We start from the raw sequence: 26,360 nt of genomic DNA, 5'->3' as shown, positions 1-26,360 counted from the left end.
AGGTAATTTTTAATTACCTATTTAATTAATTTAATTTAATTTTTAATTACCTATTTAATTAATAATAGGTCTAAATAATTATTACTACATAATTATTACTCAATAATAATTACTAAATAGTAATTATTACTAAATAATAAGTCCTGTTATGATAATGACTTAAATCTTAGTATTCATCGAATCCCACCGTGTTCTTTTCAGTATGGAAAGAACAGATTAAGAAAAACTAAGTGAATGTCCCAAGTCAGAGAGCCAATACACTGAAAAATTTACGATCTCATCCCCTAATTCTTGTTCATTTAGTGCAGTTTCCCACAGAAAAGGGGCACGCATCTGAGAAGACAGCAGTGGAGGAAATATAATTTTCATCTCAAGAGAGGTTACAGACTCCCAGATCGCTGTAAAATATACGATAGTTCTACGAGTGAATGCGTGGTGTAGCACATCTCCTCTCTGAAACCATCAGGCTTTCAATCTGACCACTGCAGCTGTAACTATTCCAATCTGTGTGTTTATGGAAATATCGTCACTCCTTGGGGGCACCAGAATGACAACGGCACCAACGTCCAGAGAGAGAAATTGTAGTAAGAAAAATAAATGGCATGTTTTGAGACCCTCAAAGCATAACACAAAAATGAAGCAAAGGAGACATTACCAGATAAAACAATAAGTGATCCTACAAAAGCAATATAGACAGGATTCGAACTGATGGAGGAGCAACTGATCGGCTCAGCCGGTTGGGCTCCAACTTCGGCTCAGGTCATGAATTTCACGGTCCATGAGTTCAAGCCCCACATCGGGCTGGCTGCTGTCAGCACAGAGCCCGCTTCAGATTCTCTGTTCCCCTCTCTCTGCCCTTCCCTCATTGTGCTCTCTCAAAACTAAATAAAACATTTAAGGAATGACGCAGAGGGTAAAGGAACTTAGAGAGCAAATGACTTGTATTCAAGTGTTGCTTATACCTCAGTGAACTTCTGATGCTATTGGTCACCTAAGGCTTTCAACCATCACCTGTTTGATATCAAGTGAAATCATGTGAACTGATATGTGGCTACTTTTTTTTTCTTTGTCTTCAATCTCGATATTTAAGCTTTATATAGAAGCTGACATCTAAATCTAAAAAAACCCTTCCAGATCAGAAGAGGCAATAATCATCCAGCATGAATTTAGACTATTGCCACAACTTATTCCCCCAAATTTATGTGTTTTGTACTCTGTTACTATCCATGGTGGAATTTTAACAAGAATAAATGAGACCATTTTGGATTTCCCCATTCACACAAGCAGTTCTCACTTCTACAGGACATTGATCCTTTCTAATCTTGGACTTCAACATCTATAACTGTGGTCTAGACACATCACCCAGGAAAAAATGAGGAATGCATGAGTTTATGGAACATAATCACCAAAGAAAATTGAGACTACATTGCAATTATATACCTTTTCCTTATGTTCTCTGTTCTTTGAGTGAAAGGGTTAAGAATTAAATTGTCCTCCAAATACACATACATCCTGAATCAAATCCCTTGAAATAAACAAAAGAAAAACTGCAACAGAGATTTTAGAAGGACCATCAGAACAAACCTCAATGTGGATAATATTTTGGTGGAAATAAAATCAGTTGGGTGAAATACTGGTTACCTGGGGGAATTTCTTTACATGTAGTTTTAAATACGTTGACTGTTTTTCATGTTACCAAAATTAAATGAAAAAGTCAATTTGTGCCTTTTGTAGTATTGTTTCACAGTCCTGTTCACCCCAGGAGTTAAGACCAGCTTTGTAAAACTACATTTCCTATAAGTCAACTGGGGTCTGTATATACTAATTACATACATTTCTACTGATGTGATCAACATGTGTCTTACTACAAACTTACCTTACCTGATTATGATGAATCTAGAAAACTTAAAGTGATGATTCATTTGAAAGATAGGAATTTCTTCAAAGGTGGAAGGCTGGAAGGAAACTGGCAACCTAAAAAATTTATTATTTTTAGCATGTATTCTTCAAAAGCACAAACTCTATAAGACACAGTAAGAAATAAATATTGCAAAATCTCTTTAGTCTTGCTTAAATTTTGACATACCATGTGAGACTGTATATCCTTAAAACAACACAATAAATGTCAAATAGATCTAGTGAGCCTAAAACAAGGATTTTAAGAGTTATTACCTGCACATCAGTTGTAGATGGTCTTCAAGGTAGTTTTAAATTACTCAGGAAAATGTCGTGGTCACACATACCCCCCTTCAGTTACAGTTGGTAACCCTTCACTTGCGTTTATGGTTGAAAATATGAAACTAGAAAGCAGTGATTGAAACAAACCTAGGTACATTCTCTAAAAGTATCTACAAACACTGCTTTCCTTGAATTTCCACGAGGAGAGTAGCACTGTTTTGCTAAGTGAATGAAGATTTAAATATCGCTGAAAATGATCCTGATTCACACAGAAGCATGTATTCACTCCACAGGTGAGTGATCTAGGATTTTAAATGCTAGTAGAACTCCCTGGCACCTGCTCATACTCAGAAGTAAACAAGAACGTTTCAAAATATATGTGCAGCGTGCATATATATATATATGTATATATATATATATGCCGTAGGAGTCACTCACCTTCTTTGAGCATATGGCTGCAGGAAATTTTCTCTGCAAGAGACATAAACTGAGAGGAGATCATAAGAACTTGTTGACTTTGAAATTTAAAAAAAATGTTTTCCCAGAAGCATTTCTTAAGAAATCATCAGCAAATAATACTAATCAGCTGCCCTAGGTCATATTCCCTAGGCTCATAGGAATTTTCAGGCTTTATCTTTATTTTCTCTTTTAGCATTAGCCAAGTTCTGGGCACTGTGTCTCTAGAGACTGCTATTGTTATTCGGATCCAAAGTAGATAAAGAAATTCTGCCAGTTCTGATCAATTTCTTCCTCTGAAAAGCAGGATGGAAATTTGGGTAATCCTATGGGAGCACTGGGATTCTTTTGGAGGAGGTCCCTATTTCCAGAGAGGAGAAGGTAAAAGAAAATCAGAGAGAGAGAGATCTAGAGTCCTAACAAAAGTCATTAACAAAAGCAACATAAGATGCATAATATTCAGTTAACAATTAAGTCAAAGACTGTCACCCCACTATTCTCCTGGACCAGTAGCCACACTCTACAGTAATTAACTGTCATTGCTACAATGGAAGGTTGGGTTGTGCAAAGAAAAAAAATAGCAAATTAATTAAAATGTAAAACAAATTCCCCGCTCCTATCGGTAGATTGGAAAAGGACCCACCAGGTTTGGTGAAAAGTATTGGAGAGTATAATGAAGCTAGGAACCAACAAAATATGTACACATCTATTCTAATTATTACCAGGCACTTTCCTTTGTGTGGTTGCAGGGCTGCAAGGTGTATAGATTCAGGATCATGTGCACTGAAATTCAGGTGGACTCCCTTTTTGCACAAAAAGTCTATATACAGGGGCGCCTGGGTGGCTCAGTTGGTTAAGTGTCCGACTTCGGCTCAGGTCATGATCTCGTGGTTCATGAGTTCGAGCCCCGCGTCGGGCTCTGTGCTGACAGCTCAGAGCCTGGAGCCTGCTTCCGATTCTGTGTCTCTCTCTCTGACCCTCCCCTCATTCATGCTCTGTCTCTCTCTGTCTCAAAAATAAATAAACGTTAAATTAAAAAAAAAGTCTATATACATATGAGTTCATTTAAGACTTCAGAAAATCAGTATTTTGTAGCATCCCAGCTAGATCAGAACAATTCACTTAGTAAGCTAATCATAACATTTATAAGCATTTTTTAATTACTATAGGTCAATCACTGTTTTAAGAATTTTAAGTGCATTATCTGATTTAATTCTTAAAAAAAATTTCATGGTAATTATTGCCTCTATTCCTCAAACCAAAAACAAAACAAAACAAAAAAAAGAATCTTCTAGAGTTTAAATAGTTTGTTCAAGATAACAGGTGGTTTCAAAAATGATAACAATGTCTGGTGTTCATAACATACGTAGAAGTCAAATGTGTAAAAATATTCCATCAAGGCTGGAAGGAAAGAAATAGAAGGATATTATTGCAAAGCTATCATACTGTACATAAAATGGCATCATAGGAACACTCAACTGATTCAAGAGAAGGAAGACAAAGAAAACAGAGAAGAACAAATAGAATTAATAGAAAGGTATTACAAGATGATAGACTAACACTCAACCTTATCAATAATCACATTAAATGGAAATAGTCTAAACAGTAAAATTAAAAAGCAGACCTTGTCAGGTAGTATACAAAAACAAAACAAAAATAAAAAACCTCTACAACCTAACTACATTTTGGATATAAAAAATGTATTTTACATATGAAGGTACAAATAATAGTTTAAAGGTAAAAGGATAGAAAAGATAAATAATGCTAGTGAAAAGAGATGTAAAGGTTTTTTTTTATTTTATCAAAGATAATTTAAGATTAAAGAATATTACTAAAGATAAAAAAGTTCATGTCATATGGGAAAGGGGTCCAGTGATCAAGGAGTCATAACTACCTAAATGTTTGTGACCCCAATAACAGGGCTTCAAAATTCATAAAACAACAACTTATAGAATCTTAAGGGAAAATAGACAAATTCACAATATAGTTGAATATTTAAGAACTCATCTGTCAATAATTAATGGAACAAGTAGAAAATCAGCAAAATAATAGTGGACGAGCAAAACCATCAACTGTCTTGACTTTCGTCTACATGAAGTACTTCATATAACTTTTTCAGAATACATATTCTTGCTAAGTGTACTCAGACATTTACAATGACACATCATTTTCTGGGTCCTGAAGCAAGTTTCAATAATAAAAAGACTCTAGTCTTTTGAAGTACGTTTTTTGATTACAGTGGAATCAAATTAGAAACAGAAAGAAATCTAGGAAATTTCCAAATATCTGGAAATCATATAGCACACTTCCAAGTAACCTCATGGGTCAAGAAGAAATCAAAAGGGAAATTAGGAAGTCCCTTTATATGAATGGGAAAGGAAACAAAACATATCAGAGTTTGTAGGATCCTGTGAATACAGAACATGGAGAGAAATTTATTGCACTAAATATCTTACTGGAAAAGAAGAAAGGTTTCAAATTAATGTCCTCAGCTGCCAGTTTAAGATTAGAAAAAGAAGAGCAAAGTACACCAGCATGAAAAAAAGGACATAATAAAGACCAAAGTAAACATCCATGAGAAACAAAAGAAAAACAATTGGGAAAATTGAACACAAAAATCTATTAAAGAAATTAAATAAAGTTGATAAGCCTCTGGCCAGATTGGTCAGGAGCACAGAAAAGAAGACACACATTATCAATATCAAGGATGAGAGAATTGGCATCACTACAAATTTTGCAATATTAAAAGTCTACATAAGAATAGTATAAACTATTTTATGTCTAAAAATTCAGCCACTTAGGTGAAAATCTTCAAGATGGGCAAAAGATTTGAAAAGACATTTCACCAAAAGGCATCACAGCATTTTAGTCATGTCAAAATAAGTGCATGAAAATCTGCTCAACGTCATTAGTTATTTACGAAATGCGAATTAAAGTAGCAATGAAACATCAGTTCACAGGTTTCGAAATGGCTAAAATTAAGAAACTTAGTATATGAAGGGCGAAAGAGCAATGAGAACATTCATAAACTTCTCGTGGGGAGGTACGCGGGTATAACCACCTTGAAAAACCAGTGAGGTGGTTTCTTAAAATGTTAAACGTATACCTACAGATGACCAACCATTCCCTACACAAACATTTGCCAAACAGAACTGAAAGCATATGTTCACATAGAAACTTACACATGAATGTTTTCGAGCAGCTTTATTTGTAAGAGCCAAATAGTGGAAACAACGCAAGATTGTGGAATTTGCAGAGTGGAATACCACTCAGCAATAAAAAAGGAATCAACGGCTGAGGCATGCAACAGTGTGGATTAATCTCCAAATAATTATACAGAAAGAAGCAGGCCAACATAGAATATATACTGTATTATAAATTTGCGCAAAGATCTAGAGGACACAAACTCGTCTATAAAGACACAAAGCACATCGAAAACTTTTCAGAGGGAGGGATACGCTCACCATCTCGATTATGGTGGTGGATTCCCAGGTGTATACTTATGTCACAACTTAATGAGATTGGACATTTTAAATATGTGCTGTCTGTTGTAGGTCAGTGATACTTGAATACAAGTGTTAAAAGTAATCTAGGACTGAGGAAGAGTACCCAAAGAATGAACTTGGAAGAGGAGAACCATTGCCAAGGTTGGGATTCAGACATGGTTGGAAAAAGTGAGATTGTAGATGCTGTCAGAAAAGCCAGTCACCCAGCAAAGCGGGACGTGCCTCTCGAATGCAGTACTGTGCAGGCTTCTGGATGGCTCTGCTTAGCTTGAGTGCATAGAAGCAGCTAAATGCGGGTCTGTGTGAGGCTTGGAGTATGCAGTGGTCTTTCACAGAAGAGCCTAGTAAACAAACTTGCATGGCTGTAGGCTGGCTGGTGCTGAGTGGGGAGTGCTCCGATATAGTCAGGCCTTGTGAACCAAGAGACTCACGGCAAATGTCTGCTTCCGAGGCATCAGGAGGGTCAAGTACTAATGCGTTTGCCTGCTCTCTCCTTTTCATGATTGTAGTTCCAAATTGCATGCCATATAATATCCTTTGTAAAAGCGCAGGACTATATTTTAATCTATTATGATAATCTTTGTCTTCCTACTAGAGAATTTAGTCCATTGTGTTCATTTTGTCTTATATATTTGGACTACCTTCTTACCATGACTTTTGTTCCTTTCTTTTTTCAACTTTTCCCAATGTCTATTTTTTCCCCTCCTTGGTTTTTTTTTTTTTTTTTTTTTTTTTTTTTTTTTTTTTTTTTTACTTTTTAATTGGATGGGTCTCCTTTCATTCCTCCAGTGTATTTTTACCTGTCTACCTACTGAACCACCTTCCACCGGCCTGTCTCTTTCCTGTTATTTTAGCTACATGTAAGAAATCATGGCTGTACATTGATGCTAACAAGTGTCCGAACCTGACATTATCACCACCACCCCCCCGTCCCACTGAATGGCACATGGTACTTCCAACCCTTTTCTTCTGATCATTTTCTTCCATCTCATAATATGTCGTGGGCCAGGATCTTGTCCTCTATTCTATGTTTCATCTCATGCTTTAGACAGATGGCTATTTTAATACAATTTCTAGGTTTATAAATAAGTCTACCATTTCCATCATTATCCGTTCCTCCAGGGATCCTCTTTCTTCTCAGACTTCTTCCCTTTTAATGAAAACATCCTTCACAACTTCTTTTAGTGAGTGTAGGTTTGTAGTCAACTCTTGGTTGGTTTTCACTGTTGTTTCATTGAACTGAAAAGTCCTCATTTTACTCTTCTTACAAAAATACAGAAGCCAAGGGTGACATTTTTCTTTTAGTACTTTCATTATGCAATTCCATTATCTTCTGTTTTCTACTCAATGATTTTGTTTTCTACTCAATGATTTAAATTATTATTAATTGGTAATAGTGTTTTCTATGATTCTTCGTAAGAGCAACTCTTGGGGCGCCTGGGTGGCTCAGTCAGTTAGGCATCTGACTTTGGTTCAGGTCATGATCTCACGGTTTGTGGGTTTGAGCCCCGCATCGGGCTCTGTGCTGACAGCTCAGAGCCTGGAGCCTGCTTCAGATTCTGTGTCTCCCTCTGTCTCTCTGCCCCTCCCCTGCTCATGCTCTGTCTCTCTGTGTCTCTCAATAATGAGTAAATGTTTACAAATTTTTTTTTAAAAAAGCAACTCTTTCTCCCTCCTCTGAATATTTTCTAAAGATTATTTTCATCAGTTCTCAAAAATTACTAATACTCTTTTTAAAAAATATTTTTGTCTCACTATTACCCAAACACTAGAGTCTGACAAACATAGGTTGCTTTCTCTTACTTAATTCATGATGTCTCTTAAGAGATCTATTTTTTTTTCTATCACTCTCCTTTCTAATTTTGTGTTCTGGTAATTTGTTAACATCTGAAATTTTATTTCCTGAGTTTTTCTTAAGATATAGCTACTCTGTTTTATCCATCAAGTTTACATTTAAAATATTCTTTTTTTTACTTCCTAAATTATTTTAACACCCTGGACAATTTTGAGAATCCTAATACAATATCATGCTTTTCATATTATTTTTTTATTTTTATATAATAACTATAATCATATTCTATTTGTCTCTGATAACTGCCATAAAAGCTGTCATTGTATGACATATTCCGTTTAAAGCTGTTTCTCACATTACTTCCTCCTCTATCGGTAGTTTTGCTGTGTGATCAGATACTTTTAAACAAAAATTAAATATTACCTCTCTCATTTTTTATGTTCTATTCAAGCCTGTTTATTCTAATTATGGCAGAGACAGTAGCCCCTGGAAGATGTTATTTACTATACTGTGCATTTCTGCACATGTATATGGATGGGTGACAATCCAATGATAGCATGTTATGTAAGGCCTACCTTTCTTATCTGGAACCACTGCCCTTATTTGGAGCCCCCCAAAATATTTTTTTTCACTTTCAGGAGCTAAATAAAGAATGTTGCTAGTCATGCTCATTATGACAAGCAAATTCATATATTCCAGTGAATATCTTACGTATTACAATTTCCCAATTGTGACCACTTACGTGTGAATCTTGCTAACATAACCTAATGCTCTGTTTCTGGGGGTTGTTCTGAGTTATGAATGATCTTCTAAGAGTTTTCTTCTTTCTAAGAGCTGTGTATCTATGATAGACAGGTTGGTTTGTATTAATTAACATATTACATACCCTATTGTGAGGGTCCTAGAAGTGCCAAAAGTTTTACATATTTCTAAGCCATCTATTGCATTCATTCTAGTGGTTTTCTATTGATAATGTTTTTATTTATATAGTTTTATGCCAGTAATGTATTAGCAAAGTATTAACACAAGAATACAACCACTGCCTTAAAATGTTAAGTCTTAATTACAATATAAAGCTTGTTAAAGAAACAATTAGAGGGTCGGTATTCACCAAAAGAAATGTTCATGAATATTCAAAGAAGCTACTCATAATGATCTTAATGGGAAACTACCCAAATGTCTAGAAACAAGGGAATGGATAAATTAACTGTTACATACTCATACAACGAAACAGTATATATCAATGAAGACACTCAGAAAATACACAAAACATGACGAATGAATCTCACAAACGTAATGAGCAGACACTAAGAGTGTGATCAGCATCACTATTTTTCCACAAAATACAAGAGTATGTACAACCAGTTGATTTAGAGACAAAGATAGCAATCACCTTTGGGAGGTTAGTAATTATGCAGAGAAATGAGGAGGACTTCGGGTGCACTGGTAATCTCTAACCCTTCATCTGGTTACTGATTACCAGATACGACTCAGTTTGTGGGAATGCATGAACCATACAAAAACAATAAGTGCAATTTTCTGTATTTAGAGTTGAGTAAAAAGCTGAAAAATGGAAGGTGATATTTTATTCAGCTCTTTAGCATTTTAAGGTGTGAAAACACGCATGCTCCATTTTATCTTTTTTTTTCTGGCACAAGAGCCAAATAGTGCTATAATCTTTCGCCTTTAAAGTATCATTAATTTCATATCACATAAACACAATTCTTAATGACTATGTCAAGTGGAAGAACATCTGAATAAGAATGATACTCAATTTGTTGGTGAGCTGCTACCATAGGATCATAAAACAACAGAAGGGTGTGCTTCCTGCTCGCCCACTTATCTCTCCAAGCAGCAAGGCCAGGAGCTGATAAGAATGGATCTCATCCAAGTCCTGGGTTTCGAGGAACCATGGCCTGAAAATCCGAAAAGCATCTGCAAAACTACTTTCCTTCCAAGAGTATATGACGACACCACACTTTCTTCATGGCTTTCTTCATCTCTGTGTTTCTCAACGTGTAGATCAGAGGGTTGAACATGGGGGCAATGATGGTATAGAAAAGAGCAAACACTTTGTCTTCTGGAAACGTTGTGGCTGGTCTAATATAGATGAACAGTGCAGGTGCAAAAAACAAAGCCACAACTGTGATGTGAGCACTGCAGGTGGAAAGAGCCTTGCTGCGACTCTCTGCGGAGTAAGCCCTGACACTGCACAGTATAAAAAAGTAAGACAACATCAGCACGACAAAGGTCACCAAAGCAATTAGGCCTGAATTGGCAATGACTAGGAGACCTATGAGATGTGTATTAGAACAGGCTAGTTTCAGTAAAGGGTACACGTCGCAGAAGTAGTGATCTATCTCATTGGGGCCACAGAAGGGTAAGAAGATGGTGAGAAGGAACTGGCTGGCAGAATGTACAAACCCCCCAGTACAGCAGGCTGTGATGATTGTGTTACACCTCTGTCTGCTCATGATGACCGTGTAGTGCAGGGGCCTGCAGATGGCCACGTAGCGGTCATAGGCCATCCCTGTGAGGATGAAGATCTCGATGCCTCCAAATAAATGTGTGCTAAAGAGTTGTGTCATGCAGCTACTGTAGGAAATGGTCTTCCTCTCTGCCAACAAGTCAGTCATTAGTTTGGGTGTCACAGTGGATGTGTAGCAAAGGTCGGAGAGTGAGAGGTAATTAAGGAAAAAATACATGGGTTGCTCAATTAGCTGACTGCCCATGATGGAAATTATTACGAGTGAGTTTCCTATCCAAATAGCAATGTAGCAAAATAAAAATAATACAAAACAAAGGGTTTCAATGTTCTTGTTTCTGGAAAGTCCCAAGAGAATAAATACAGTGACATTATTGCTTTGATCCATGGTCCAACGTAGATAACATCCATGAAATCACCTGAAATATACAATTCATGAGGCCATATTTGAAGCGTCTCATGGGTAGAATCATAATCATATCCTATTCAAGGAATTTACTAGCTTTAATATGCCTCATTCAAATATGTCAGAGAATAAAAATCAAGTATTTAAAAGGCCGCCTGGGTGGCTCAGTCGGTTAAGTGACTGACTCTTGGTTTTGGCTCAAGTCATGATCTCAGGGTTTATAAAATCAAGCCCTGCATCCGGCTTCACACTTACAGTGTGGAGTAGGCTTGGGATTCTCTCCTTCCCTCTCTGGCCCTCTCCCCAGCCCCCCAAAATAAATAAATAAATAAATAAATAAATATTTAAAAAATCAAGTATTCCATTAAAATGACTCTCTAAGGAGACTCCATGAACTAATAGCAAATTGTGATCAATGTCTAGCTTGTGATTGTGATTGCCTGTGATCAATCCACAATCAAATCTTAGATGCTCCTGAAAACATGGCACTGACTGTTTAGCAATGTGTGCCACCAAGTATTTTTATAATCTTATGCTCAACCTTGACCAGATATCTTCATGAGGTCTGCATTTTCATCCTATGTATTTTCAGTCCTAACTTTATACCATACCTGGCGTCTCTATCAACTCCTATTTAAGTTTCTTCTTCAACCTTTTCTATTACTGAACAAATTAACATAGTCACCCACACAATGAATAATCCCGCTGTAAGGCAGACGGAATTTTAAAACAAAAACATTAATTTCCATAGTGGAATTTTAAGAACTTGAATGAGTTTAAGAAAAAAATATAGAGAAATAACTTCAGGATGATTCCCCAAATCAGATTATACTGAGATTAGCCAATAAATTAAAGAGGCTATTTTAATTTGCATAAAATTATAATACTGAATATATTACTGGCTTGAATCCTTCATTAAACACACTTGAAATATGTTTCTTATCTTTGGTCAAGCATAAAGGCTTTTTACATAATTTTAAGTCTATAAGTAAAGAAAGGCTTAGAATGTTCTCAAGCAAAGCCATTTCATCAGTCCGTCTGCATTTATTAGGACTTCGCTAATAATATTACTTAATCTCTATTTGTCTCGGTTCAGAAGGCTACAGCTATGCTTAATTTCCTGACATCAGTTCAACTTCTTCACAGATATACGGCTACTGTACTATGATTGCCTGGCACATATTTTAATCTCTTTAAAAATATTATGTGTATAATCAAATCATTCATTGTAATTTGAGGTAAATCCCTGGTTACATGCCTTAATTTAGCCACTAACTTCATATAGGACCTTCGCAAGGCAGTTAATTTCTTTTAAGAAGTTTTTCTTCATTTGAAACCTGGGAAAATATACCCTGCTCTATATAATTCAGACTGGTTCTGAGACTCAGCTTTGATTATAGATGAGAACATCTTTAAAAAAAATAAAATAGTGCACATATGATAGTATTATTGTATTTAATTAATGTACACAAAGAAAAATAACTTCGAATTACTCTAGTTTACAGAGGTTAAGGCACTTGTACATAGTAGCACATTAGTATATAGCAAACAAGGGTTTATAACCTGAGTTTTCCAACTCCGGTGCTTGTGTTTCTTAATACCTGATTCTACATCCTTTCAAGGGAGAAATAATGAAGCAACAACATAAATTTAACACGAACCCTGGCTGGCCCAACTCGGAAATTTGCATACATTTCTGAGTGTTCCAGACAAAACCAGGATCTCTCCTGAATGGATCATGGTCCCATTTTAGCCATTCACATTTAAATGGAAAATGCATCAATGGAAACACAGAACTATAAGATAGGCTCAAGTCTTCATGAAAAACCACACACCAAGTCAGTTCAGGATTCTGGAATAAATAAGCCAACTCTAGAAAGAAACAAATGTACAGCTCACGTGCTTTTGTGGGAAGCCATATATTTCTTATTCTCTCAAGCATGAGTAGTGATATTGCATGCTTAGCTATTGGCCACGTAACAAAAATAGTTGGAGAAAAATATTTGATTGCATGCCCTAATATTGCCACACCTTGCATTTGGGACCCCATACACTCTTGGATAATAAGTTCCTTAGGAAGAATGAAGGCACTAGCCTCGATTATCCTATCATATGTCTTTTCCAGAAATAAAACTACTTTATTTGTGGTCAATGTCTTACTGACCATCTCCCTAAAGTTATAATAATTGGTCCTTTTGATGTGCCGTCATCCAATAAAAAAGGCAGAATTCGCACATGACTTTGATTTCAGTTTTCTAGAATGTGTCATGCTACCCTCAGTAGACAACCAAGATCTTTCAATTTAGTCTTCTCTTAAACCAAAAAGTTTTAGAGTATAGAATTCACAGCAAAGTCTACTTTAAAATTAGCTGCTAATTAATGTTTTCCTAACAGAACAGTTAAAAATATTTTTTCCAAAGTATTACAGATTTATGCAGAATAATGGTAAAAAATTACTCACCGTTTTTTTTTTTCTTTGCACTGACTTTGAGTCTGTCCTTTTATATTTTTTTAATGTCCTCTCTTCACTGAAATTGCATTCTTTAACTGTTTGAAAGACTATCTTTCAAGTTTCCGATTTGGAATTTTAATCAGCTCAGTGAGTGTTACCCATGAGTTTCACTGCCTAATTTCCTTTGATGCACACATAAAAAGTTAGAAAATTCATGCATTTTTTTTTCACTACCGCCACCTATCATACCTTCATTTCAAATAAATGATAGGAGGTCACACCTCAGTAAAGAAAAAAGCTTGAAGGCAAGACGAGTACTTAGTTTTCCAAAACTAGTCAAATCCTAGTTTATACAGACCCAGTATTTATATCACTGCATTATTGCTCAGGGCTTCAGCCTTGAAGCCAATGCTAAATAAAATTTCAAATATTGTTTATATCCTCCAAGTACATGTGTTTCCTCCCAAGGTATTGCTTATTTAGTTTTAGTTAATTATTTTATGTCCCCAAGTAATCAATTCACCAGTCATTATCCTCTTAGATCCAAGTTACTACAGCAGATTTACAACCAGATGGCAAATGCCCTGCAAAAAAAGGTACCTCTGCAGCGTGAGATCCTTGGTCCTTGGTGACTGAGATCCTTGGTCCTTAGTGACTGAGATCTGCTGTTGATGCAATTTGACTTTCTTTTACCCTTTGCTATCATCTGGGGATCAAACTCTAGATCTGGCCGTTATGTTAAGAAATGATACCCATCCGTTCCCATATAGTGTTTTATCATTCTCTCGGGGAAGAAGATGCATGTATTTTTTAACACACTTCCATTTGAGGTAAGTTTTTTAAGGATGTATTGCCATTAAGGTAAATTTCCATTTAAGGTAAATTAATTTCCATTTAGGCAAACCTTAAGGAAACGTACAGGCATAGAACTTTCTTTCATGTACTTTGAGGGTTATGAAAGACTCACTGAAATAATTTGCCAACAGTGGAGGTGAACATTCTATAATTTTGCTCTAGTCTTATGTCATTTTCAATAACCTTTCCTCTGTTTACATCTATATTCAAAACTGATGTTTGATTCTGCTTTGCCCTCTGAGCTCCACTAACCATAGGAAACACTTAGTAAACATGTGCCTTATGTCAGCCATGAATCACTGGTGGGGTTGAGCTTATTTCACTTTATAACAACTCTACGCAATAAATAATATTACCAACCTCATTTCACATATGAAGGAACTGGGGCATAACAATGTGATGATACATAGGATTCCTGTAAAACAGAGGTGACACAACGAGATAGAGCACGAGCCTATGGAAGGACAGAAATACTATCTTTTGTCCTAAGAGTTAATGGGTTTACAATCATTTGTTATTTTCTACATTAATGGTTCTTTGGGGGTCTTATTTATAAAAAGTATAAAACTAGCCAGAGGTCATAGCCTTTGAAAATTGGCACAAGCTGTTAGTACGTTTTGCTTCTGAAATACAAATTACCAAGGGATTCTGGGAATCTCCTCGTGATCAGTCTATTTCCTACAATCCAACTAAACCTTTCTTTTTCCGATCTTTTTCTCTTGTGATTAGAGGTCTCCCTCAAACTTGATTTAGTATGTTTTTACATCTCCTTCAGACCTCTGAATTTTCTCCATGGGATCCCCTATCCCTCTTCTCTTTTCTTACATACCTTTGCCTTCACTCTCCCATTCCTTCTAGCTACATACTTGTTTGCTCAAAAAACTCATCTGCTCCGTGGATGCTCTTCCCCTTCGAAAAAGAATCTAAGTGTATCTTCCTGGGTCCCTTAAAATACTTTCATATCTATGATGCATTTGGAGCTATTTTGTGTAAACTGTGTCATGGGTTTAAGTTCATTTTCTGTATGTGGACATCCAGTTGTTCTAGCACTGTTTGTTAAAAACACTATCTTTTCTCCACCAAATCACCTTTTTCTTTTCGTTCCATTGATCTTTGTGTATACGCTTTTCACCAAGACCAGACCATCCACTGATAGCACACTATCTTGATTACTGTAACTTTATAGCAATTCTAAATTAATATTAATTAATTCTAACAATATGTAATTAATTCTAAATTAATAGTAATATGAGTCCTGCAACATGTGGGTTTTTTTTTTAATTATTTTGGCTATTCTAGTCGCTTTGCCTTTTCATATCAGTTTGAGAATCACCTTGTTGATATCTAAAAAAATAAAAATTGCTAGGATTGACACCTTAACACTACTGAGTCTTCTAGTTATGAATGGTGTGTATTTTCCATTTGCTGAGAACTTCTCGATTCCTTTCATTATTGTTTTATAATTTTCTGCATACAGATCTTGAACATATTTCATTAAATTTATATGCAAACAAGTTTTATTATAATTTTAAAATTTTTAGATTTTATTTTTCTATTGTTGGCAATCAATTATGCATGTTGACAGTGTATCCTATGAACTTGCTAACTCACTTATTAGTTTCACGAGATACTTGTAGATTCCTTGAGATTTTAACATGGGCACTTGTGTTGCATAGAAATAAAGACAGTTTTACTTGTTTTTTTTTTACTTTGTATGACTTTTTTTTTTGGTCTAATAAATCAGCTAGAACTTTCAGAACAATGTTGAGTAGTCGGTGGTGAAAAAGGACATTTTTGCCTTGTTCTAGATCACAGAGGAGAATAAGTTAGTCTCTTACCATTAAATATTGTATCAGCTCTTGGTTATCCCTAGATATTTTTTATTTGGCTAATGAAGTTCATTTTGTTCCTAGATTGTCAAGGATTTTAATCACAACAAGATGTTGAATGCAGTTGAAAGCTTTTTCTACATCTCCTGATATGATATTATGGTTCTCTTAATTTGGTCTGTTAATATGATGAATTACATTGATTGTTTTTTTAATTGTCAAACAAGGCTTTTATTGCTTGGATGAACCCCCTAGACTGTGGTGTATTGGTTTTTATTGCAGGATCTGATTTACTAATGTTTTGTTAAAATTTTTCATGTCTGTGTTCAAGAGAAATAATGGTCTTTCATTCTCATTTCTTGTATTCTTTTTCATAAATAGAATCCTGTTGTTATCAAAAATATATTATACATTATATTTGTATTTTTTATTGAAAAAGTTTTTTTTCAATATAAGAAATTTATTGTCAAATTGGTTTCCATACAACACCCAGTGCTCATCCCAAAAGGTGCCCTCCTCAATACCCATCACCCACCTTCCTCCCCTCCCCCCCATCAACCCTCAGTTTGTTCTCAGTTTTTAAGAGTCTCTTATGCTTTGGCTCTCTCCCACTCTAACCTCTTTTTTTTTTTTCTTTTTTCTTTTTCTTTTTTACTTTTTCTTTCCTTCCCTTCCCCCATGGAAAAAGTTTAATGCTGAGTGCTGCTTTCCTATTAACCTACTACCTCAAGGCATCATGACACAGTGGAAAGAGTGGAAATGAGCAAGATAGGCAGGTGGATCTGGGTGAAAGCTGAGCTCTGCAACAAACTGTGGGTGATCTTAAGGAAGTCACTTTACTTCTTCAGAGCTCAGCTTTCAACTTTGTAAAGTGGAAATAATTACATCTACCTTTTAAAGTTACCATTAGGATACAACAAGAAATAGGAATCTCATGCATTACACAGCATGTTCCCCTAAAGCAAACCACCAATCACTATTAAGCTACCCATAGTAGGTGTTAACCGATATTATTTTCTTTATTTATTAAAGAAATGACCATTCATTAAGCATTCTGTAATGGTATACTTTGTTCTTTCTTTTATTATGCAACGTTTCAAGGTAGTATAGTATCACACTTAAGAATTTCAGCAACCTTGGGGCACCTGGGTGGCTCACTCAGTTAAGCATCAGACTCTTTGATTTTTGGCTCAGGTCATGATCTCACAGTTTGTGAGTTGGGGCCCTTGTCAGGCTCTGTGCTAACAGTGTGGAGCCTGCTTGGGATTTTCTCTCTCCCTCTCTCTCTGCCCTTCCCCCCACCCCCACCAAAATAAATAAATAAGCAAACTTAAAAAACAAAGAGTTCCAGCGAACTAATGATGAGACTTGAGTTTGAATCTTAGCTCCACTGCGTGCTGGTGAGTCTATTTGGACTGAATACCCAGCTTCCCAAACTCAGTCTCCTTACCTTTACAAAAGAGATGAGAAATTCATGTAAATTGCCTCACAAAGTACTTCAAAAATATAAGCAATTACATTTACATTTACCTATCAAGAATCCCATATGACATCTTTTTTTTTTCTGAATTCCTTTGGTTGTAAATATGCCGAATCTCCATCAGTTTATACAAAGGCAACGTCAACACAGAAACACCTGCAGACATCTGCTTTCTGCCTCTTACACTTAACCTTCCCAGCCAAATAAGCCACAATAATATTTATTTATATATATAATTATTATTTATTATTTTATTATATTAATATATATTATATATATATTTATATATATATAAATATTTATTTATTCACAAGAATAAACCTTCATTGTAGAACATGTGAGCCCTCTAAGTCATGCCAGGAAGCTAAAGAAGACATCTGGTTTCAGCAAGGTGCACAGCCATGTCTGAGCTAGTGGCTCTCCACCCTGGGCAAGGTCTGCAAATAGCTCTGTTAGTGAAGCTGTAAGATTCTTGCCCATCCCCAGTGAGAATCCCAGTGTAACAGAAATGCCGAAGTAAGCACCATTTGGAAACACTCCTTTGCATCCAGTCAGCCTTTTGCCTGGATTAGCCTCCAACTCAACTACATTTTGAGGAGCCACGTAAGTAAGTTCACAGGAAAGCCGGGCCAGACAGAAAGAACATGATAGAATCAATATTCTTGCAAGGAAGGGTCCCCACTTTGTTACGTCCCTGAAAGACAAGCTTACCTTGTGGTTAACTCAGTATCATTTACAACTTCAGGCTTCAAAATGGGCATGAGAATGTGAGGAGGTAAAAGGGACTTGATCAGCTTGATCAGTACGAACAGGAGGCCACAATGCCTAGGCAGCCATTTCCGGGGAGAAAAAGAGTCCCCAGGAAACCAGGGTTCTCCTCATGCCTCCACCAGACAAAGAAGATGCAAACCTAATTTCAGCCCTGAGTCATGCCCCCAGCCCTGACAGTGTGCAAGCCATTTCCAGATTCTGAGACGGAATATGCAAATGGGGATGGAGAGTCAATAAGAAAACAAAAAATGATTTTCTCACCAAAGGTCAAGAAGGATGAGGGCTTTTTGCCTCCTCTGTTCTTCGCCGGTTCTTCTTCCTCTTTCCTCTCACCAATTCTCTCATTATCGTCTATCCCTGAGTTCCAACTCAAGAGAGGGGCCAAGTCCAGAAATGGATTCTGTCAGGCAGAGAGCATACCTGTTACCTCGCTGGTCTCTCAGCCGCCTCATTTCTCTCCCCACCCGCCCATCCCTTTGGGCTCCTGGTTTAGCCACCACACAGCCTCCACTGTGGCACTTCTCAGCTCAAATGCAGGGAACAGCCTCCCCCTGCCCTCCTAAAACCAGTCATAGTAACATTACTGCACGTGTGCTCAGGGACTGCACAAGGACTTTTCCTTTATTATGCCCAATGCTTCCAAAGACTCTGGGAGGATATTATTATTCTTATTATTGTTATTATCCCCAACGTCATGCAAAATGCACATTAGGTCACATCTGGATTTTCAGCTTTTTTCCCCAGCATTGTTCCTTAACCCCCAACCAAACTGACCTTCTCAACTGTTGCCCATTCAAGCCTGGTAGTTCTTTACCTTTGGTTCTTGCTTGTGGTTTCCTTCCAGTGAGCATGCTCTCTTATTTCAGACCTATCCTTTTTTAAAGCTGATCTCAAACACACCTCCTGCATGAGGACTTCTCATTCCTCTCGGCCAAAAGAGCACGTTCTCTTAATTATCACAGATACTCTTGTACCACCTTTTAGGACCTCCTTTTGATCTTTTGCATCTCTCTCTCTTTCTCCTCTGCTAGACTGCCCATATTTTCAAGAGACTGAATATCATGGCACTGATGTCTGTGTTTGGCATTAGGCACACAACACGCATTTGCTCAAAGAGTGTCACATGGATAAATGCCAACCTTGAGGAGAAAACCTAATCTCTGTAGTGTCTTAGACATCTGCTTCTCTCATTGATTAGCTTACTTTTCCTAATTTACCTTTTCACTCACGTAAAAACCAACATCAAAGTAAGCCCCCTATAGTATTATATCACTTTTCAAAATACATCAAATGATGACTATTTTTTTAAATTTTTTAATGTTTATTTATTTTTGAGAGAGATAGTCAGAGACAGAGACAGAGTGCAAGCAGGGGAGGAGCAGAGAGAGAGGGAGACACAGCAGAGAATCCGAAACAGGCTGCAGGCTCCCAGCTGTCAGCACAGACCCTGATGCGGGGCTCAAACTCACACACCATGAGATCATGACCTGAGTTGAAGTCAGTTGCTCAACCGACTGAGCCACCCAGGTGCCCCTAAATGATGACTATTAAATCAAGGTTCTGGTTGGCTCCACAGTAAATGGACCCTGACAAGAAATTAAGGGAGAAATCTATACAGAAAACTTTCTGTGCCTATACAGGTTTTCCAAGATTATCCACATTTTCATCTAGATGAGTTTGCACATTAGGAGAAATACGTTAGTATTTTGCTCCATCCTTTTTCCCTATCCCTTTCCAAAAGTGGTGACAATAGCCACAAGAAAGAGGTGAAAATGTGGAGATGTAGAAAATAAAAGGATTTGTGAGTTGATCTGATTTATTACTGCTACATTTCTATAGCAGTAACCATCTGAATATAAAAAGAAAACCAGGGCACCTGGGTGTCTCAGTGAGGTAAACGTTCAACTCTTGATTTCAGCTCAGGTCGTGATCTCATAATTTGGGGCAGGGAGCCCCACATCAGGCTCTGTGTTGACAAAACAAACTCTGCTTGGGATTCTCCCCCTCCCCCATTCTCTCTCTCTCTCCCCCAAAACGGATAGATAGATAGATAGATAGATAATTTAAAACAGGAAACCAGTTCCCAAAATATTTCTTATATTAAGAAGTTTGATATTAAGTGAAATGTCCCCTTGGATTTATCTTTTTTTAAAAATTTTATTGTAATTATTTGGAGTTGATATGTAGAATTTAAAACCTGACCAATCTTGCCAAGGTTGTAAGAGAAACCTACTACCAAGTATAAGCAAGGATAGTATTCAAACATTAGTCTTACCAATTTTATTAAATGTCTTTATTTCCTAGATGTCAAATCTTAAAAAGAGCTCGGGAAACAGAATTAACTTGCTCCCTCCATAACTTTTGTGAATGTTGGGCTAAATGCTAAACTCTCCAAGCCTCATTTTCTGCATTATAGAATTAGGTAATATCATATAACTCAGAAATACAATGAGGAATTCAAGAAATAGTATGAAATACCCCAGTGTCATACGTGGTTCATAACCACATGTGTTAGTTTCCTTCTTATTTGTTTTTTTTTATTTTTTGAGCGAGAGTCTCTAAAATTGTCACAAGCACATACATAATTAATTGAAAAAAAGAAAAGGGTTTTGTTCTTGAAATGATGGTCATGAAAATATCGTAAGACAATTTATTGGAAGTATGGATGAGATTGGGGAGGAACACAATAGGAAGAGGAAGTCCTCCAAGTTATATTTAAATACACCACATTTCAGTTTATATTGGTATTTGCATATAGTGCCCCTTCCAACATCATCTTGATAAGCAAGACCTTAAAGAAAGGCTTTTCTTGAAATTTTGGTCAAGAAAACATTTCAAATTTAAAAAAAAGATATCTTCATTGAAAGAAATAACATTTATTATTTTTTTTAATGTTTATTTCTGACCGAGAGAGACAGAGACAGAGACAAGCGGGGGAGGGGCAGAGAGGGAGGGAGACACAGAATCCGAAGCAGGCTCCAGGCTCTGAGCTGTCAGCACAGAGCCCGACGGGGGGCTCGAACCCATGAACCACGAGATCATGACCTGAGCCGAAGTCAGATGCTCAATCAGCTGAGTCACTCAACCACCCCAACATTTCAAAGTGATCATTGACTTTGCCAGGACTGAAAAGAATTAGGGATCAATCAGTTACTGACTATATGCTACGTCCTTTTTAAAATCACATCTTCTTCCCATTTCTGCTTCTCTGCTCTATTCTGCGAATGTGCAGCTTAAGGGGCTACAATCATGATCTGGTCCTACATCAAATGCCAGGTGATACCCATACACAGCCACCCAAGATCTGAGACGCTTACGTTAAAAAGTTGATTTGTGAATATAGAACGATGAAGTTTATCTCTCTCCTTTCAACTACAAATGTATATCCAGAGGCTCTGAGGGCTCTCAGGTTGCCGTTCAGAAATTGGAGAAAGAAAAACAGAAACAGGGATATGTGAGATATTTTCAAATATGAAAGAATATTCACTTCTGTTCATTTGTATTGATCAAGTCCTACATATCACAAATATGCTTGAAATTTCCGGCATATTATTTACATGCTGTATTTCCTGTTCCTCCTTTAAAGCTGCTATATGTGAGAAGGTATGCAGAGAAGCAGAAGATGTTGGATTTATAAATAATACATTTATAAAAATATGTGTAACAAATACGTGATATATAAACATATGCATCAAAAGGACATTCTTTATAAGATTGGGAGTGGCATGTGAGGTCACATGAATCTTCATGAACCTCCAAGAACAGTCAAATCCTATAAGTTGAGCGATATACGATGCAAAACAGGACCCCAGTATTTATTAAATGTATTTAAAATATAAATAAAGAAGGAAATAATAGTATGGGGCCACATAACTTAATTTATTATAATCACTGAATTGGCAGAATCAATCAGAATCATGTCAAATCTAGCAGGGGGTTATATTTGAAGAGTGCTAGGGGTTCCCCGGGTGGCTCAGTGGGTTAAGCATCCGACGTCAGCTCAGGTCATGCTGTCACAGTCTGTGAGTTGGAGCCTCGTGTCCAGCTCTGTGCTGACAGCCCAGAGCCTGGAGCCTGCTTTGGTTTGTGTTTCCCTCTTTCTCTGCCCCTTCTCTCCCTCTCCCTCTCTCTCTCTCTCAAAGTAAATAAACATTGAGGAGTGCTGAGAAAGGTATCACACTAGTAAGATAATTTGGGACTCATAATGCCCATTGAAGTGGTCATTAAAAATTAAAAACAAAATACTGTAGTGACATGGAAAAAAAAAAAACACCCACAAAATGTACCTGATGAGGAATATTTATTTTTGCTGAAAATATCCCACAATCACACACGGTATCATGAATTATTTTGCTTAAAATATTCCATAACGTCTCCTAGCACACCGTAAATCAATTTCTTTATTTTTTCGCAGACAAATCTTTTCACACTTCCCCTTCTCACTCATGATCATGCAGCTGAATAATGTTAAATTTTTCTGCTCCAGTTGAGAGGGGATCCTGTTCGGAGGAAAACAGTGTTTGTCATTTTCTTGCTTCTCTATTTGGGGATGTTACTGGGTAACGTTCTGATCATTACCACTGTCAAGGCCCCCCGGGGAACTCAGGAGTCCCGTGTGTATCTTCCTAGCCCACCGATCCTTATCTGACACCTGCTTCTGTACTTCCGTAGCCCCTAGAATGATTGTGGATGCCCTTTAAAAAAGACCACTATCTCTTTCAGTGAGTGCGTGATACAGGTCTTCTAGTTCCATTTCTTTGGCTGCCTGGAGATCTTCATTCTTATCCTCATGGCCGCTGACCGCTATGTGGCCATCTGTAAGCCCCTGCACTACACAACCATCATGAGTCGACGGGTCTGTGCTGTGCTGGTGGCTATGGCTTGGGTGGGGTCCTGTGTACATTCTTTAGCTCAGGTTTTTCTGGCCTTGAGTTTACCCTTCTGTGGTCCCAATGTGATCGATCACTATTTTTGTGACTTGCAGCCATTGTTGAGACTCGCCTGCACAGACACTTACGTAATCAACCTACTCTTGGGGTCCAATAGCGGGGCCATTTGTACCCTGAGTTTTGTCATGCTGATGTGCTCCTATGTTAATATCTTGTATTCTCTGAGAAACCACAGTGCTGAAGGGAGGAGAAAAGCCCTCTCCACCTGTGTCTCCCACATCATTGTGGTCATCTTGTTCTTCGGTCTTTGCATATTTATATACACACGCCCTGCAACCACCTTCCCCATGGATAAGATGATAGCTGTGATTGGAGGGCCTGGGTGGCTCAGTCAGTTAAGGGTCCGACCTCAGCTCAGGTCATGATCTTGCGGCTCATGAGTTCAAGCCCCAGGGTCCGGCCCCATGGTCAGGCTTTGACCAGCAGCATCCAGCTGACACCGGCTCTGTGCCGACAACAAGGAGCCTGGACCCTGTTTCGGATTCTGGGTCTCACTCTCTGTCTCTGCCCCTCCCCCACTCGTGCTCTGTCACTCTCTCAAAAATAAACTTAAAAAAAAAGATGATAGCTGTGTTTTATACAAATGGGAAATGTTTGCTCAACCCTCTGATTTATATGCTGAAGAATGCAGCAGTGAAAAGTACCATGGGAAATTATGGCACAAGAAGTCGATCTCAGATGGCTAAACATGAATGGAAGCTTCAAGTATTTCTTCATAGTTAGGGCATACCTAGAAGCCTATAAAGAATATAATATTTTTTCATGTTTATTTATTTATTTTTGAGAGAGAGTGAGCACAAGCATGAGAGGGGCAGAGAGAGAGAAAGAAGGAGACACAGAATGTGAAGCAGGCTCCAGGCTCTGAGGTGTCAGCACAGAGCCCCACACAGGGCTCAAACCCATGAACCGTGAAATCATGACCTGAGCCGAAGTCGGATGCTTAACCGACTGAGCCACCCGGATGCCCCAAGTATATAATCTTCTCATGGTTGAGCTAATATAATCCTGTCCTGGGGGCAAGAACACCACTTCTTTCAGGAAAATAAGCAATCTGAACACAGACCGGTTGGTGTTAAGTCGGTTTTACGTAGAGGAATAGATAGCATAAGGTACAAACAGGTATGTAAGGTCTACAACTTAGATATCCTTCACCGTTCTGTCTCCACCTGTCTCGTCTAAAAATTTGTGGTTTTGATCTAGTGCTTTCCCTGCCCCTCTTCATGTTGACTCCTGGTGTCTTCTGCTCTTCTGTACCACCCTATAGACTCACAACCACAGACTGGCAGGCTTTCCCTCATCCAGTGTCCTTCATTAGGCATTTCCGTCTCATCGTATCTGACCGTTAACCTTCAATTTAGCTGTTCTTCCTGACTTGACAGAAAGTATCAAGTAATTATTATTCAAGTAATAATTATTATTAAATTAAATTATTAAAATATTAAATTATTAAAATTATTAATATTAAATTATTATTAAATTATTAAAAATTTAAATTTAAATTATTAATTTAATAAATTCAAATTATTAATTATTAAATTATTAAATATTAATAATTACTACAGAAATTATTCAAGTAATAACAGGAGCTTCAAGTTGTAAAGGATAGTATGCAATCTAATAATCTCTCTTCCAGTCCTTGGGGTTATATTCTGAAATCTTATGATGTGTTTACCGACATCCTTCTAGAACAGTAACAGGAGTTGGTGAGAAAATTCATGTTTCTGAGGTAGTTCTCTGACACTGGGAAGGCTTTGATGGTTGGGTTTATTATCATAATTGTATCCTCTTGGTAAAATCTACATGCTTTCATATTGATTCCACCTAACTTTGAGGGTGTTAGGTTCCCCTTGAATCATACTAATTATAGTAATTTGTTTATAATATTAGTTATTAGGACTGTAGCATAGATGACCAAAATTAAGGACGATTGACATATTTTTGTGGCAGAGGGGGAGAGTGCAAGCAAGAGACAATAGTGAATTTTAAAATATTAATTATTAAAGCAATACATGAGATAATCCCAAGGAGGATATTTAGGCTTTGAAACAGAAATATTGATATCACAGAAATGAATTACGAATTCCCTTTCTGGAAAAAGAAAAACTGTGGAAATTGTTAAAAAAAAAAAAAAAGAAAATCAGTGGGTGACAGAGATTCAGGATGAGAGAAAAAAGGGTAAGTCAGTGGAGCACAGGGCATTTTTCAGGAAAGGAAACTGTTTTGGACGGTGGTGGATATATGATATAATGCATAGGTCAAAATCCACAAAACCCAACCACACCAAGAACAAATCCTAAAGTAAGCTACAGACTTTAGGAAAACAGCATCAATATTGGTTTGTCAGTGATAACAAATGTACTGCACTAATATGAAATGTTAGGTGATAGAAATTGTGAGGGTGCTGAACTTCTATATGGGAAATCACTGTACTTTTTGTGTAATGTTTCTGCCAACCTAAATCAGTTAAAAAATAAAATCTACCTGACGCCTGCTTCCGATTCTGTGTCTCCCTCTCTCTCTGCCCCTCCCCTGCTCGCACTCAGTCTCTCTCTCTCAGAAATAAAAGTAAACATTAAAATTTTTTTAATTAAAAAATTAAATCCATGTAAAAACTTATTCATGAGAATATGCCATTACAATGTTTAAGATATTTTATTTAAAATTCTATACAAATGTATCATATAAGTACTTCTTTTAAGTCGCATATTGATGCCCTGAAATCCTTGACAGTTTATGCTGATGCGCTGTACAAAGCTCATTCATAAATATAAAATAGCATATTTTCTGCGTGTGACTTTTAAAAAATTGAGATATTCTAAAGTTGCAAGCATGAATTTGAATGCTGTTAACAACTCAAGAAGAATTTGCCGCAAAAGGCTTTAGCTACGTTTCACAGGATACTCTTTAATGCTTTTGAGTTTATATGTCAAAAATAGGTCTTTCTCTTTTTTTTCCATTTATGTTTTCTTTCTTTTTATAACATGCAATTTTTGTCAATATATTCACATCCATAAACATAGAAGTGGATATAATTTTTGTAAATAGTTTAAGCCTCAAATGATAGCAAAACATGCTTGGAATTTACTATTGAAATCTCGAGATGTATCTTAAATTCTGATATGGAATAATTAAAAACTCTACAATTTCAAGTCCTCTGGCAGGATTTTGTGTAATAAAAATGAGTGAGAAAGTGTAGAATCT

At 36.9% G+C, this 26,360-nt stretch overlaps 1 protein-coding gene and 1 pseudogene across 1 annotated transcript; one reads left to right on the top strand and one right to left on the bottom strand.

Annotated features, from left to right (window-relative positions):
• Window positions 1-9,875: 9,875 nt before the first annotated feature.
• LOC122482741 (olfactory receptor 4P4) lies at window positions 9,876-10,805 on the bottom strand. The gene has a single exon (XM_043579040.1). The coding sequence runs from the start codon at window positions 10,803-10,805 to the stop codon at window positions 9,876-9,878; it is 930 nt and encodes a 309-aa protein (XP_043434975.1).
• Window positions 10,806-14,010: 3,205 nt separating this feature from the next.
• LOC122484325 lies at window positions 14,011-23,845 on the top strand (annotated as a pseudogene).
• The last annotated feature ends 2,515 nt before the right edge of the window (window positions 23,846-26,360 follow it).

This window comes from Prionailurus bengalensis, chromosome D1, assembly GCF_016509475.1.
Source record: "Prionailurus bengalensis isolate Pbe53 chromosome D1, Fcat_Pben_1.1_paternal_pri, whole genome shotgun sequence".
Classification (NCBI taxonomy): Eukaryota; Metazoa; Chordata; class Mammalia; order Carnivora; family Felidae; genus Prionailurus; species Prionailurus bengalensis.
The sequence above is the reverse complement of the archived record's forward strand: the minus strand, read 5'-3'. Positions and strand labels throughout refer to the sequence as shown.

Bases quoted from the DNA above. Each gene is read 5' to 3' on its own strand.
- LOC122482741 (XM_043579040.1), bottom strand. From the start codon at position 10,805: ATGGATCAAAGCAATAATGTCACTGTATTTATTCTCTTGGGACTTTCC.